The sequence below is a fragment of the Pseudorca crassidens genome, chromosome 11, assembly GCF_039906515.1.
Source record: "Pseudorca crassidens isolate mPseCra1 chromosome 11, mPseCra1.hap1, whole genome shotgun sequence".
In the NCBI taxonomy this organism is placed as follows: domain Eukaryota; kingdom Metazoa; phylum Chordata; class Mammalia; order Artiodactyla; family Delphinidae; genus Pseudorca; species Pseudorca crassidens.
The window spans coordinates 56,458,086-56,473,628 of NC_090306.1; the positions used below are offsets into that span (position 1 = coordinate 56,458,086).

Consider the following 15,543-nt stretch of genomic DNA (forward strand, 5'->3'; position numbering starts at 1 on the left):
TTCTCTCTCTCTTCTCCTTCTGGGACCCCTATAATGTGAATGTTGGTGCATTTAATGTTGTCCCAGAGGTCTCTTAGCCTGTCTTCACTTCTTTTCATTCTTTTTTTCTTTATTCTGTTGCATGGCAGTGAATTCCACCATTCTGTCTTCCAGGTCACTTATCCATTCTTCTGCATCAGTTATTCTGCTATTGATTCCTTCTAGTGTACTTTTCATTTCAGTTATTGTATTATTCATCTGTTTGTTTGTTCTTTAATTCTTCTAGGTTTTTGTTAAACATTTCTTGCATCTTCTTGATCTCTGTCTGCATTCTTTCTCCGAGGTCCTGGATCTCCTCACTATCATAGTTCTGAATTCTTTTTCTGGTAGGTTGCCTATCTCCACTTCATTTCATTGTTTTTCTGGGGTTTTATCTTGTTCCTTCATCTGGTACATAGCCCTCTGCCTTTTCATTTTGTCTATCTTTCTGTGAATGTGGTTTTCATTCCACAGGCTGCAGGATTGCAGTTCTTCTTGCTTCTGCTGTCTACCCTCTCACCATCATGTAACATTTAATGTTTGTCTGGTAGAACAGAGTGACATTTCCCAAATTTGGCACTGGTAAAGAGGTCAGCTTAAAGAACCTAAGAGAAAATTTAAAAGGCATTCACTGTTCTTGATGAAAGCAAATGCTTCCTTTATGTTCATTGCTATTACAAGAGATTTATTCAGTCTGGTTGGTAAAATCTCTATTTCAGTATTTTCTTTCAATCAATTTGATGGATTCTTTTAAAATTCTTCCTTAATTAAAAAAGAAAATTCAGAATTTTTTCAGAAAAATTTTTTTTTAATGAAAATCATGACGATAAGTTACAGCACATGTTTAACCATATTTATATAAATACCATTATGTAACTTCTTTTTTGCAAGGTGATCATAAAAAGATAGGTGTACTTTCCCCTGAGGGGTATTGATTTAGAAGAGGAAAGAGGCTGAAGACAGCAAGAACCCTTTCCACTATATTGATTTGGAGGTCCAAATACAAGTATGTAACAGTGAATACATGTTAAAGTGTGAGACAGATAACTCTAAATTTATTGGTATGTGACATTTTGTCATTATTTGAAATAATGAGCCAAGTTTAGTTTGTGCTTCACTTACGTTCTAGATGTTTGGAGCTGTAAAGCATAATAAAGACCACTCAAGAGACCAGTGGTATTTTCAATCCTGGTTGCCCATTAACATGACCCACCTGGCATGCTATTAGAAAAATATCAATGCCAGGGACACCATGCAGACCAAATCTGAATATTGGGGTCCATATGTTAAATGAGTACACATACCTACAATTTTATAGTTGAGAATGATTAGAGAAATTTCCTCATCCAAAGTGAAAAGCAAATTAGTGGCAGAGTGATTTTTCCTTTCTTTAAAAAAAATTTATCATAATTTTTTTCATCTATTTAAAATATTTTTTTATTGGAGTACAGGTGATTTACAATGTTGTGTTAGTTTCTGCTCTACAGCAAAGTATCTCCACTCCTTTTTAGATACTCTTTCCAAATAGGTCATTACAGAGTATTAATTAGAGTTCCCTGTGCTCTACAGTAGGTCCTTATTAGTTATCCATTTTATATATAGTAGTGTGTATACCCAATCTCTCAATTTATCCCTCCCTCCCTCCCCCCCCAGTAACCATAAGTTTGTTTTCTACACCCGTGACTCTCTTTCTGTTTTATAAATAAGTTCATTGATTTTTTCCTGTTAACCTAAACCATCTTCTGGCTTGATGGCAAAGGAATTAACAGAAATTTAACTCTCCATGATATAGGCCAGAACATCATTTTTCATTTTATGGGTACAAGTTTCTATCGTTTGGGCAGTGAAGGTGTTTGGATCTGTGACATATAGCATTAGAAACGTAATTCCATTCATCAGCTAAAAGCCTGTTTTTTTTTAAAAGATCCATCCTAATTGGGTAAGAAGAAATTCTCCAGCACTAAATGAATATGCTTCATCTGCAATATCTTCCCCTCCCTCTTCCCTGAATGTCCTGGTATTCCCCATTGATATAAGTTAAGCTCAAATCCCATCTATGCCATAATGTTTTACTTGCCATGATAGCATTTATCCACAGTACTTTCTCATTCTGCAACTCTGTTTGCGATTAACCAATAACTCTTAAGGGATGGGCAATGGCCACCTTTTGAGCAAGAAGACCCTCCAGATGGGCCTCAAATTGATTTGAAAATATAAGTTCTTTATTTATTCTCATTAAAAATTACATAAGGGGCTTCCCTGGTGGCGCAGTGGTTGAGAGTCCGCCTGCCAATGCAGGGGACACGGGTTCGTGCCCCGGTCCGGGAAGATCCCACATGCCGCGGAGCGGCTGGGCCCGTGAGCCATGGCCGCTGAGCCTGCGCATCCGGAGCCTGTGCTCCATAACGGGAAAGGCCGCAACAGTGAGAGGCCCGCGTACCGCAAAAAAAAAAAAAAAATTATGTAAAATTTGACACATTTTTATGTTCAACTGACATACTAAGGGAGTTATTAAAACCTACAAAAATTTGGTACTCATAAACTAAAATTGGCTTATTATTACTAAGGTTTTAAAACCAGTATAATACCAAGAAGTCTGATGTCCACACAAACCTAGGCCTCATTCATTCATTCTTCCATTTATTAAGTGCCTACCATGTACTAGGTAGGAGTCTAGGCTCATATTAAAATATTCTTACTACGCATGCACACATGGATATTTGAAATTCCTGCCAATTGTGGGAAGGACATTTGTTAGCATCATATCATCAGTTGTCTTGAGGTGGTTGTAGATTGCAATTGCTTCTATTCTTTTTAGTTCTTAAGTGATAAATTACTGTTGGTTTAGCTCTTTCATTAGCAATTTGATTTTTTATTGATTAACCATACAGCAGCTAGTGATGAATATCTGCACCAGCAGTATTTTTTACTGAAGCATTTCAATAATCAGGCTTGTAGGAATGCGAGTCAAGCGTGCCTCTCTTTCATATTTATATTTCAACACCAGATTCGTATATACCACCTTCCAAGCTAAAATTACTTGTACACTGACATTTCATTATATTCATCTAGTTTTTTTGCACAGAAATTTGAAAATGGTTAAGGTAAATGATCTTGGGGTCTGTCGCTCCACCTAAATGTAGGACTTGGTTAGAAAAGTGTAATAACTACTGGTCTAAACCATTCCATGGGTTCCTAGTTGCCTGTTTTCTCTAATATTCATTTGGGCACTTTATCAACTTACATCTTAAATTCACTGGACTGTAATCTCCTGTAGATAGGGGTCCTGTCTCATGACTCCATAGTACTCTGCCTGATGCTGACATGTTGACATGTCCTTAATGAATATTTGATTGACTGATTTTCTTAATGATTCACACAGAATTGAACCTAATGCCCAAAGCTCAGTCATTAAGGCAAGTCTGTATAAGTGAACACATCTGTTTTATTCCTTGATGCATGTACATTTATTAAGAGGCTTAGTTAATTTTAATTAATGTCTTAATAATTTTGATAGAATTTTGACTCTGGTGAAGTAGAAAATGTAATAGGTAAAAACAAATTAAAAAATCAAGAAATGTTAAAAATTCCTGATGCTTACCTAGCTCCCTATTGAACCTATTGAACCAATTGTCAGGAATTATGAGTTATTAATGTATGTGTAGTCTTCTTTTAATAAATTTATTTATTTATTTTTGGCAGTGTTGGGTCTTCGTTGCTATGCGTGGGCTTTCTCTAGTTGTGGCGAGTGGGGGCTACTCTTCGTTGCAGTGCACGGGCTTCTCATTGGGGTGGCTTCTCTTGTCACAGAGCATGGACTCTAGAGTGCGCGGGCTTCAGTAGTTGTGGCACACAGGCTCAGTAGTTGTGGCTCGCGGGCTTAGCTGCTCTGCGGCATGTGGGATCTTCCTGGACCAGGGCTCGAATCCATGTCCCCTGCATTGGCAGGTGGATTCTTAACCACTGCGCCACCAGGGAAGTCCCTTGTATGTGTAATCTTTAAGGGATGAAATTACTAATAAGAAAACTAAAATAATAAAAGCCAGAATTACAGCTCAGAATTAATGGTTTTGTAGACAAGTTAGAGTCACCTGACATTTTTATTATTCATATCATTCCAAAATAAGGTGAACTGAGCTGATGCACATCAGGGGGAAGCTGCAGTAACAAGATGTATTTTAGGAGAAAACAATTTAAACAAAGTTACTTAATCCTAGTGCATTAAATCAAATCATCCACATTCATCAACATTTTTGACTCAGCGATATAGAAAAGTATAAAAGGGAAGACAAAAGACATGTTGACAAGTGGCAAATCAGTAGGATGACTGTGAGTTCACAAGGTTTACAAATAATGGCTTCTTGTTCTGTATTAACAAACTGGAATAAATTAGCTACATCATTTGGATTCCACTTTGATTCCCAATTACTGCTTTATTTCTTTAAAGAAAAATGGGTGCAAATATTATAATGTGACTTTAGGCACTGAAAACATCAGTTTTTTTTAGGATGACTTTCTAGTTCACTCCCAGTATTTCACTGACAAATTCTCCAAGAATATCTGTTAGTTCTATTTTCTAACCGCCACCTACCTCGTATTACAAAACCAAAGGTATTGCCTTCTTTATGTAACGTGACCTCCACCGTTCGGAAAATAACACTCGATCCTTGAACGGCTGAATGCAGGAAAGAGAGAGGAAATGTAAGTCTTACATCATAATAACATCTCTGGATTTTTTGATAGGCATAAAATACTACAGATCCCCTGTCGCAAATAATTCTCGTTGAGTAATAAAACAGCAAAAAAGTCTGTTTTTAAAGAAAATGTTACAAAAAGTAATTGGAATGACATACAAATACCATAAAATAGTCATGTGCATAAATGACTTATATAGGTCCAGGTGGAATCAAAATCAGAGATACTTCCTTTCCTCCCGTGTAGCCAGTTTTTAGACAGAGCATAATATTCACATTGTTAAAATTCTATATAACAAGAGAGACAATCTTCATATGACAAATAGAATTGTTTTCCCTTTGTATAATGCAAAAATAATATGATTTTTATAAAACATATGAAATAATTATTGTCTTTATATTTATTTTTGCAGCTAGCACAAGAAGGAAAAGTATTACTCTCAGATTACCATTAACAGGTTAAGCTGATGCAAACTGATTTTCTGACATGATGCATAGCAATTAAACAAAGACAACAGCAACCTGAATGAAACTTGGAGAGAAAAAGAAATTCGAAGTACATTCAAAATATTATTACTGACTAATAAAATAAAGATCTACTTAATTTTACTTGATAGTATCATGCTTAGGTTGTGTTTGCATGGTTATTGCTCTAATTTCACAAAATGAAATTCCATTGCCAAGTTGCTATCTCTAATTACATTATACACGAGGGGATAAGTTATATGAAGTTATATGAATAGTAACTAAACTACCCTTTAAGACTGTTTTTTCAAGAAACTAGTGAGTAATTGTGATTATACTCTTGCTAGATTTAAAAAAATATTTTATCATTATGGATACAAGGATATTTTTATTCATGGAGACAAGGGTTGGCAATCTATAGAATTTGATGGTCTTAGCTCCTTTTCTTGAATTTGTACAGTGATGTTCAATTGTCTAAGGCTGTGTTCATTATCAATGACTCATTTTTTACATCGTTTCTAGATCCTGAAGGGCTTATTACATCAAGCTGTCAACAAGAAACATATAGACAGAATTTAAAGGTATCTTTGAAAAGAACGTTTCTTGCCATTGACAGAAATAGGAAGTAATTTTAATTAAGCATTAATTATAATTATTTTTTAATTATCAGAAATTCTGAATCCTCAAAGGAATGGACATGATTATGAAAAGTACACAGTTAAATTCACAAAACTGCACACAGCCAGCTGAGACATAAAGTACAATAAGAACTTGGATCTGCTAAAAAAACAACATAAACCTACAGCTGAACAAAATGTTTTGGTACGCTGCTGATTTAATTAAATGTCATATTCTTGCTATCAGGGGAATTTCAGTTTATTCTAATCAGCTAGGAACAGTGCATACAAATAGCTGGAAGTGTTGAGGTACGGTATTAATTAAATGTAAAAAACTGAGTTCAACCCAAATGTTTTCTTATTTCCATGACCCAACAAGCCACTTGAAGAAACTGGTTAAGAACATGATCTTTCTGTTCTATTAAGGAAAAGATATGGAGAGAAATAATTAATGAGCATCTACTGTATGCAAGGAACTCTGCAAAGTGGTTTACAAATTTTATTTCATTTAATCATTAAATCAACTTTCAATTATATACAGCCAAATTCTAATTCTGGGCCACCTGTCCTTGTTGGCTGAGTGTCTGTTCTGGGGATGCAAAGCACTGTAATTTCAATTTTGCTTGAACTAAATCTTGCTGACCATAAAATCTTACAAACAAATCTAAAGTCAATATAAAGACTTCGGGGATTATCTACAGCTTTAGATTATCCACACTCTTGCTGTTCATCATTTACAAAGATAAATGGGAATGTTGACTACATTTTAATATATTTAATGAAATAGATTTGGTCTTTATAATTTATATTTGCATGAATGGCTCTTGGCGACTAGGTTTTCATATTCAGCACCAGACATCCTGTTTGGCCACATGAATTTTACTCATTACTTCACATGTGTGTATGTGGACATACAGATCCAAATAAGGGGCTTACCCAAAAAATCAAACTGGGCACATAGGAAGGCTAGAGAAACCAATCTTATAATGCAAAAATACTCCTCCCTAGTATTTTAGTTGTACTGTTGTCCCTTGTTTCTATATGTGCATATGCATATACTTCTATAACATGAAGTGACATTCTCTATTTTATTATGGTGGATTTGGTTTTTCTAAATTATCAATATATACTATTTCCCATAGGAGAATAGGAGTTCTGCACTTTCCCACCTCATTACATTGGGTTTGCACAGCTGACTTGCTTTAGCCAATGGGGTGTTAAGACACGTGAGCAGAGTCTGGAAATGTGCTCCTGTGGTTGGGCTTGTCTTGTTTTCCCTCTGCCACTGTCACAGGAAGAGCTTCCCCTGGGTAGCTGATGCTTCTTCATACTACATTCCAGAATGAACCATGGGGAGGAGACCTGGGACGTCCACCACGCCACACCTTCCCACCATATCATCATCATCATCATCATCACCATCATCATCTATCATCTGTCTATCTTTCTTAGAATTAGAAATGAGAAGTAATAAGGCTGTCACAGGGACATGCTTTAACACACTTATTTGAATTAAGGAAGCATTCCTTCCAATAAAAAGCTAGTCTGATTTAGCTGATGGTTTAACGGTGAGGACCGCCTTTGACAATAAGACTCTGTGGCAGATGTTTTCCATAAAACAAACGAGGTAAACCTGTAGCTCCAAGGTTTGAATGGAAATGGTATACAAAGATGTATAAAATAAACATCATGCTAAAAATTATATCCTATCCAACTACTGAAGTTTATCATAAAGAATTTTAGGTGTTAAAAATTGGATGAGAATTATGTAATATTTCAAAATTCTTTAGGGGTTATGCGACCCGAAAATTTGAAGGCACTCCTCTAGACCAACTTTGAACACACTAATACTCAAGATACAGCCTGGTAACATTCTCTCTAAATACGGTCTCAAAACACCACATAATTTTATAAAGTCAGAAAGAACTTCAGAGCTCATGAAGATCGACTATTTCATTTTCACTAAGAAACTGAATCTCAGAACAGGTAAGTGGCTTGCCCAAGGTCAAAGTTCCATTTTTCTTCTATCAGATCTCTGTCTCTGTACCATTCTCTCTCTCTTTCTCTCTCACCCTCTCTCTCTCTCTCTCTCTCTCTCTCTCTCTCTCTCTCTCTCACACACACACACACACACACACACACACACACACACACACACACACACACACACACCTTCCTCCAATTCTTTCTGGATTCTGGGATTGGCTGAGCCTCAGACTGCTGTGAGAGTTGCAGTCTCGCCTCGGGTGGCCTACCTTTCATCAGGCAGCTCTCCTCCCGGGCCCTCACTGCTGCTGGCTCACTCCTGTTCTGGCTGTCTAAGCTCAGTGAAAGGGAGGCTTATTAATCCCTTCAACCTCCCTGAACTCACAGATCTTATCAATTTATCTAACATAATAGAAGGAGACAGAGATAATCCTTGGCGAATAGACCTCTTCTATCTGATTTCTACCACAGAATTCACACTTTTGTGTTTAAAAATATTTTCTCTTTTTCCATCAGCTTTACTGTGTGAGGGAGGAAAAGCTGGTATAATCACCAACCCCTGAATATTTCTGATGCCCACCCTCTCCTCTTTAACCCTATTAATGCTATAGTTATTCAGGATATTACCTCTCTTTTGGGAAATTATAACAGCCTTGGGGCTTATAGCCTCTGATCTGTTCTCCATTTGACCTCTTAAAATAAGTCTAAAAACCCTGATCTGATGATGCTGTTCCTTGGCCTTAAAACCTTTAAAGGCTCCTTATTGCCCACTCGACACCATCCACACTCTACCCACATGGCTTATAAGGCCCTCCTTCTCTTGGTTTCTGTTTACCTCACTGGCCTCATCCCTCTCTAGGCCCGCTCTTTCCCTTTGTGTTCCAGCAACTCCAAACTGTTTGCAGTTCAACCTCCGTACTGGACTATCTTCTCACCTCCTTGCCGTATCCTGTGCCTGGAATGTTCGTCTTCCTACTGGACCTACATAAACTCCTTCAAATCTACCCCGAAATGCCCAGCTCTGGATTATCTGGGTTTGCTGGATAATACTCAGCATATCTCCACTACTGGCCTCACCCTGAGAGCTACACTAAGAGTTCCTCTTAGGAAGAGGTTGTGTTTTATGGATATTCATCTACCCACTAGAATACAAATGCTTAATCAAAGAGCATTAGCTCTAGATATTTGACTCCTCTTAACTCCTTAGCAGTGGTTTAAGACAGTGATTTCAAAGCAAACTGACTTTCAGTTCAAGAAAACACAGTACTTTCAGTGTAGTAGCAGTAGTAGTAGTAATCATGATAATGGTAATAGTGGCTAAGATGCACTATCGCTTAGTGAGTATGTGCTTATGATCTAAATACTTTACAGGATTATAGCCTTGAATTCTTACAAAAATTCTACGTCCATTATAGTTGTTTTATAGCTGAGAAACCTACGGCTCAGAGAACTTAAATAAAATGCCCAAAGTCACAAAGCTAGAAAGGGACAAAACTGACATTTAACTAGTGACACAGCCCAAGCTCTCAACACTCTGTTTTACTGCCTGCTCTTAATGAAAATGAAAAACATCGTAGCAAAGTTTCAGAACGCAGATTCCAATGGATTTTGTTGTAAAATCACCATTAGATTTTCAGTGTTAGATTTTAGGTTAAGAATAAGAACTTATGACTGGTATGTACACTCACTCTCTGAGTGCTGTCATCTGGTCCCAAAGCTTCAAACACCATCTATAGTCCCATTACTCTTAAAGTTACATTTCTAGTCCAGATCTTTCTCCCAAACGCCAAACCGTATCTCCAGCTCTCGTCTTAACATTTTCTCTCAGCGTGGCAAATAGGCCCCTTAACTGTAGCATCTCAAACAACAAACTACTGATCTTCTCCTCGCAAGTCAGCTCTGCCTGCATTCTTACCCACCCCCGTTAACGGCAACTCCATCCTTCCAGTTACTCAGACTCAAAACCCGCTGTGGGCCTTCACTCCTCTCTTTCTGCACAACCCACATGAAATGCATCAGGAAATCCTGTTGGCTCTATCTTCAAACTAGACGAGGGATATGAGGGCTCGTCACCATCTCCACCACCATCTTGTATCTGAATCACTGCAATAGTCCTCCAAACTTCTACCCTCGTCCCTGCAGTCTATTCTCCACACAGCAGCTAGAGGAGCCTTTGAAAACATACATCAGATCATGTCACTCCTCTGCCCCAAATCATACAATGCCTTCCTGCATCATTCAGAGCAGAACTTAAGGCCCCTCCAATGGCCTACACAGACGCTCCTATCCTTTACACTTCAGACCACCTCCCCCCACTTCTCTGCATGCTTGCTCTGCTCCAGCACACCGCCCTTCTTAATGTTTCTAGAACAATGCCAGATGTGTTCCTGCTTTTGATCTTAGCACCGGCTTTTCCTTCTTTCTGGAACTCTTTTCCCCCAGAAATCCATACAGCTAACTTCCTCACCTCCTTCAAGTCGCTGAGTAATGTCACTTTCTCAATGAAGCTGTCCCTAACCACTCTATTTAAAATTGCAATCCCATCCCCAGCCCGGCACTCCCAACCCCGCTCCTTGCTTATTTTCTTTTTCCCACAGCATTCATGACCCATAACATTCGTACGACACACAGCTGATCCTTGAACAACATGTGTTTGACCTGCATGGGTCCATGTATATGTGGATTTTTTTCCATAGTAAACACCACAGTACTGCCCTATACCTGGTTAGTTGAATCTGCAGATATGGAAGAACCTTGGTTTCGGAGGAACCACATATATGGAGGGCCAACTATAAGTTATGCATTGATTTTCAACTGCGCAGAGGGCTGGCACCCCTAACCTCCTTGTTGTTTAAGGGTCAATTTTAATTAACTTATTTACTGTGGTTTTATTTTAATACCTGTCTTCGCCTGCTAGAATATAAATTCCACCGATGTACTTTGTGGGGACTGGAACATAGTAATGCCAATAAGTCATTGCTAAACAAATAAATTATTATCGGTTAGTAATAATCAGTCTGAGTTCTCAGTAGTACAGAAAAGCAAAGAGCTGACTTTGATGCCTACTAATTTGGGAAAGATATCTAACTTAAGTCTCTGTAAAATGAGAATAATAATGAAAATAATGCCTATCTTACAGTTTTGATTGATTTATATATTTATTATTTAACAAAAACTTTTATAGTGTCGGGCACTGTCCTAAATGCTATACAAAACCTAACTCATTTAATCCTCATAACAGATCTGTGAGTAATACCATAGATTCCTAATATCATCCCCAGTTTTCAGATGTGCAAACTGAAACACAAGAAGCTTAAGTAACTTTCTCAAAGGCACGTAGCTAGTAAAGTTGGAGCTGGGATTTAACTGGTTATTATTATTATTTTTTTTTGCGGTACGTGGGCCTCTCACTGTCGTGGCCTCTCCCGTTGCGGAGCACAGGCTCCGGACGCACAGGCTCAGCGGCCACGCCTCACGGGCCCAGCCGCTCCGCGGCACGTGGGATCCTCCCGGACCGGGGCACGAACCCGGGTCCCCTGCATCGGCAGGCGGACTCTCAACCACTGCGCCACCAGGGAAGCCCTTAACTGGCTATTTGACATCAAAGTTCAGCTCTGCTATGCTTTCTTCGTGGTGAGGATTTAAGTGAACCAATAAAAGGGGCTCCTTACAATGCTGGACATTTAGTAAGCTCTCAAAATATGCTGGCTGCGCTTTTATTATGTCTATTATTATTACTTAACAATGTATTCTGATTCTATTTTCATGCTTCAGAAATGAACATAACTATACAAGAATCAATAGAAATCACGTTAAACATGCTTTTCCTAAACTTAGTCACTAAGTACAAAGCCTGGATGGAACCTAATGCACAGAATTTATAAATATGTGGACAGTTCATTAAAACAGCTAAAGTACAATTATGGGGTTCACAGATGGCCTTAATGAAATATGAGTCCTAGATAATTTCATCATTATTTATGCTCTTTTACATTCTTCCTGAGTAGGCTATAGCAATTCAAATAAGTTTTAAATATGAAGAAACTATACTCTACCATTCCTGTAATAAGACAATGATGGCAAAAGAGAAAAAGATAGGAAACAATAGTTTTAGGCCAAAACGTGGTGCAGCTGTTCTGCCCCTGGCTTGTGATGACTTACAGACTGGCGGCAGCTCATACTCAACTTCAAGAACCACTCTTTCCCCGACATTCTTCAGCAAGCTGATGATCTCATCGTGGCGGAATTTGGCCAGGTTGATGCCATTCACTGCTTTGATATAGTCACCCACATCCAGCTGATCACTTCTGCAGAACAGAGAATGTCGCCTCAGTGGACCCCTCCTTTCCGCAGGCCAGTCTGACCACACTTCCCTCTTCCCCATCATGGATAAGCATGCAAGCCCAGGATGCCGACGCAGCTGGAGTCCCGGCTCCTAGGATGTGGCTGGTTCCTAAGAGCGGGTGAGCAGCGGAGGGTGGATGAGAGGGACTCAGTGGATCCCTCTTCTCACGCTGACTGCACACTTCACAAGTCCTGTACTGGGTCTGCTGCTGTCTTCAATTTCTTCCTAACTCTCTACCTCTTTTACTTTTAAGGAGCACCGTAAAACAAAATAAAGAGAAAGTTATCTTTAGTTGCTCTGCCCATAAAGAGGTGGTGCTCTTGGGGCAGACTATCCAGATCCTGGACCCACTAGAATTTTCCTTTTCTTCTCATTCCCTCTCATTTTTGCTGCCTGCCTTTTGGACATTTCCCCACTTTTGGCATCTTCACTGGGAGTGTGTCCAGGGCCAATCAGAGGGTGAGCTTATTTTGCTGTTTATTGCTTATAGCGGGACTAATAAAAAAAAGTATTGGTGAAGAAGAAAGTGCAACAAAAGTACTGGCTTTCAGTAACATTCTCCTCTCTTCACCATCGTAATAGAACCTTGGCTACTCTGAGGCTTTTAGTCAAACTCTACTTTTAAACCAAGAGCAGGCAGCAAGAACTATGATAGGACTTAATTCAATAATATTTTCTCCCCAGAGAAAAATACCAAGTTCATTTGTTTTACATAAACCCAGCTCTAATCGTTCTTCCTTCGAAGCCTCCGTCATCCGTTCTAGCCAGCAGTACGTGTTGTCACTCTTACCTCAGGTTTACTGACTGACACTTATTCGGCAACTTAATTGCCTAATGCTCTGTGACAACCCTTAAGTTGTTGCTTTTTCCTATTATGCAATGCGATTATTGCTCCCAAACTTTTCATGTTTTTTATACCTTATTTCCCCCAATAGATTATAAACCCTCCTAGGGCAGGGCTCTTACCTTTACTTATTTTGGTTTACTACCTGTTAAATGGTAGTGGCTTAAATAATAAATATTTGGTGATCGATAATACTCAACATAACTGGCACAGCGCTACATTTAATTATAGCATCAATACATGTGAAAACCACATTCTTACCCTCTCCCCTGCCAATCACACTTGCTCTAGGGGCTGCATATGCAGAAGCCCTGGAGACAGAGGAAGTCCTAGCATCATGGATTGGCCATGACTGTTAAAAGTTAAAGGAGGCTATGATGTGGAAAGAAATCTCTTAAAAATCATACAGGAAAAGAACATAAGAAAGAATGTATATATGTATCACTGAATCTGTGGTACAGCAGATGTTAACACAACATTGTAAATCAACTGTCCTTCAATCACAAAAAAAATAAAAATGCAAAAAAAAAAAAGAAAAAAAACCCGAAGGAAGGAGACTAAGGTGCTTGTGTTGACATCAGCCTGTTTTACAAACAATTCCCCAGATCATGGAGCAATCAACTGGATTGAGCTTATAAACTGTACCAACAGGTTGATCATGGAAAGTAATCACTATTTCAGGTGACACTTTATAAGTTAAGAACTCTAAAACTTAATTTGTGCTTATGTGGACACAAATATTGGTGTCCAGGATTTAAGGGACATTAACCTCACTTTGAATGAAACCTGGGCATTCCACCCCCTCTTTCTGAGGTAGATTTAGAATTTGTCTGTCAAGCAAACCTACCGCTGGCCAGCACCCAAGACATTCTGCTGTCAGCAAGACGCAGTGCAATCTGCAGTTCATCAGAACAAGGACAAAATGAGACCTCCTCACCCAAGCCTTCTGTCCTTTCGGAAACCACCTCTTTGTCTTAACGAAAGGAAAATCTCACAAGTAGAAAAGTTGAGAATATGCAGGAGAAGCAAAATTGGTACTTAGGAACCTGGAGTTGGGCCTCCCTCATTTTCTAGGCTTGTCCTATCCCTCTGTGGCAGCTTCCCCTTATCCACAGCATATGCGTCATCTGTTCCCCATTAGATGATCGGACCATCTCACTCCCACTGCAGCCTGTCTGCTGTTCAGTGGCAATCTGAGGACTAGATCCATACAGACACTTTAAAATTAAAATCTCAGGAGAGCCTGGCTGCTCCTGAGAAGACATGAGAGCTCCCTGGTGATTCTGGCACAGGCCAGAAAAGCCATGCTTCTGAAACGTGCCCCCCTATGCTTCTGCCCCGCAGATAGCAGAGTCGTTTGTTTACTAGTGACCTTTTCTGATGGAGCTTTAACGTTTGAATTAATTACATCACGCATTCCTTTTTCTACGTTTCCACACAATGCAGTTACCTAGCAGCAATTCCTCCCTGCCGCAGATTAGATACTCTTGGCTTGCCGTCCTTGTCAATTCCACCGGAAACCGTCAGCCCAAGGGTAGTGCCTTCCTTCTTCATCAGTTCAACCACGGTGGAGCCCTTGAATTCCTCTGTTAAAAGAAAAGCATCTGGTTTAGTAAATGACAGTAGAAGCGCAAGGGGTTGCTTTTGTGGGTGGTGAAGTGACTCCTCCCCATAAACTCTTTGCACTTTTTCTTTTGTGGGAAAAGATCTGCGGTCTCTTTTCCATTGCAACTTGCAGAGTAACTCATAAAGATGAGCATACAGGTAAAGTGGAGCAGATATTCCATTACAGGTTATTAAAATGGGTACCAGTGGGGTAGTTCGCTCTAGATTCACAATAGTCTGACATGGCTTATGTACAAGGATAATATTCGCCCTTTGTTTTCTGTCATTCTGAAGTGACTTTCTCTGGTGTCTCTCCTTGTAATTCCAAAGGGAACAATTGAGAGTCGTAAGACAAGGGGCTAGAACGGAATTTTAAACAATGATACAAAAGCATATAGTGCAGACTCCAAGTTCCCGATTCATTTTTGCTGAGGAAGCCAAGTGACACAAGAGAAGAGCTTTCTACAGGTTCAAGAAAAATATTATTGACTTCTTTTTTTGTCTTTCAGAAAACAAAGTACAATAGCTTCATGTTATGACTTACGTCATTTCTTACAAAATGTGTCACAGTATGTTAAAGCAGGGTTGGTCCTCAGAATCCCCAGGGAACTTCTGTTAACTCCCCATTCTCTACTTTCGAAATTTTAAAATCTCACTGATCTTGTGGGGATAATGTCTACGCACCAAGAGGGAACCCACATCTTTTGATTTTAGGCACTACAGAAAGAAAACTTTAAGACTATCCTTGCTTTCAGAAATAAAAATGCGTCAGTATTTATCTATCCAGAGGCTAACTATGATAAACATTGTTTTACAATTCTCTGTTATGTTATCCCCCTCACTGCATACACTTTCTGGGTAGGGATGGGGAAACTGGACAGTTTTCCAACTCCTCTTGAATCAGGTTATGAATTTCAGGGGTTATGAACTTCTAGGACATCAGAGACACTCATTAAAATTCAAGAACAG

General features: G+C 39.0%; 1 protein-coding gene across 5 annotated transcripts in view; it reads right to left on the bottom strand.

Moving 5' to 3' along the window:
* Positions 1 to 15,543, bottom strand: part of GRIP1 (glutamate receptor interacting protein 1) — a 700,393-nt gene that overhangs the window by 160,606 nt on the left and 524,244 nt on the right. For all 5 annotated transcript variants that reach the window (XM_067697253.1, XM_067697254.1, XM_067697251.1 and 2 more), the window contains exons 3-5: positions 14,420 to 14,555; positions 11,942 to 12,087; positions 4,610 to 4,693 (exon numbers count right to left, since the gene is read on the bottom strand). In XM_067697253.1, the coding sequence (XP_067553354.1) occupies positions 4,610 to 4,693; positions 11,942 to 12,087; positions 14,420 to 14,555 (366 nt within the window). The remainder of the gene's footprint in view (positions 1 to 4,609; positions 4,694 to 11,941; positions 12,088 to 14,419; positions 14,556 to 15,543) is intronic.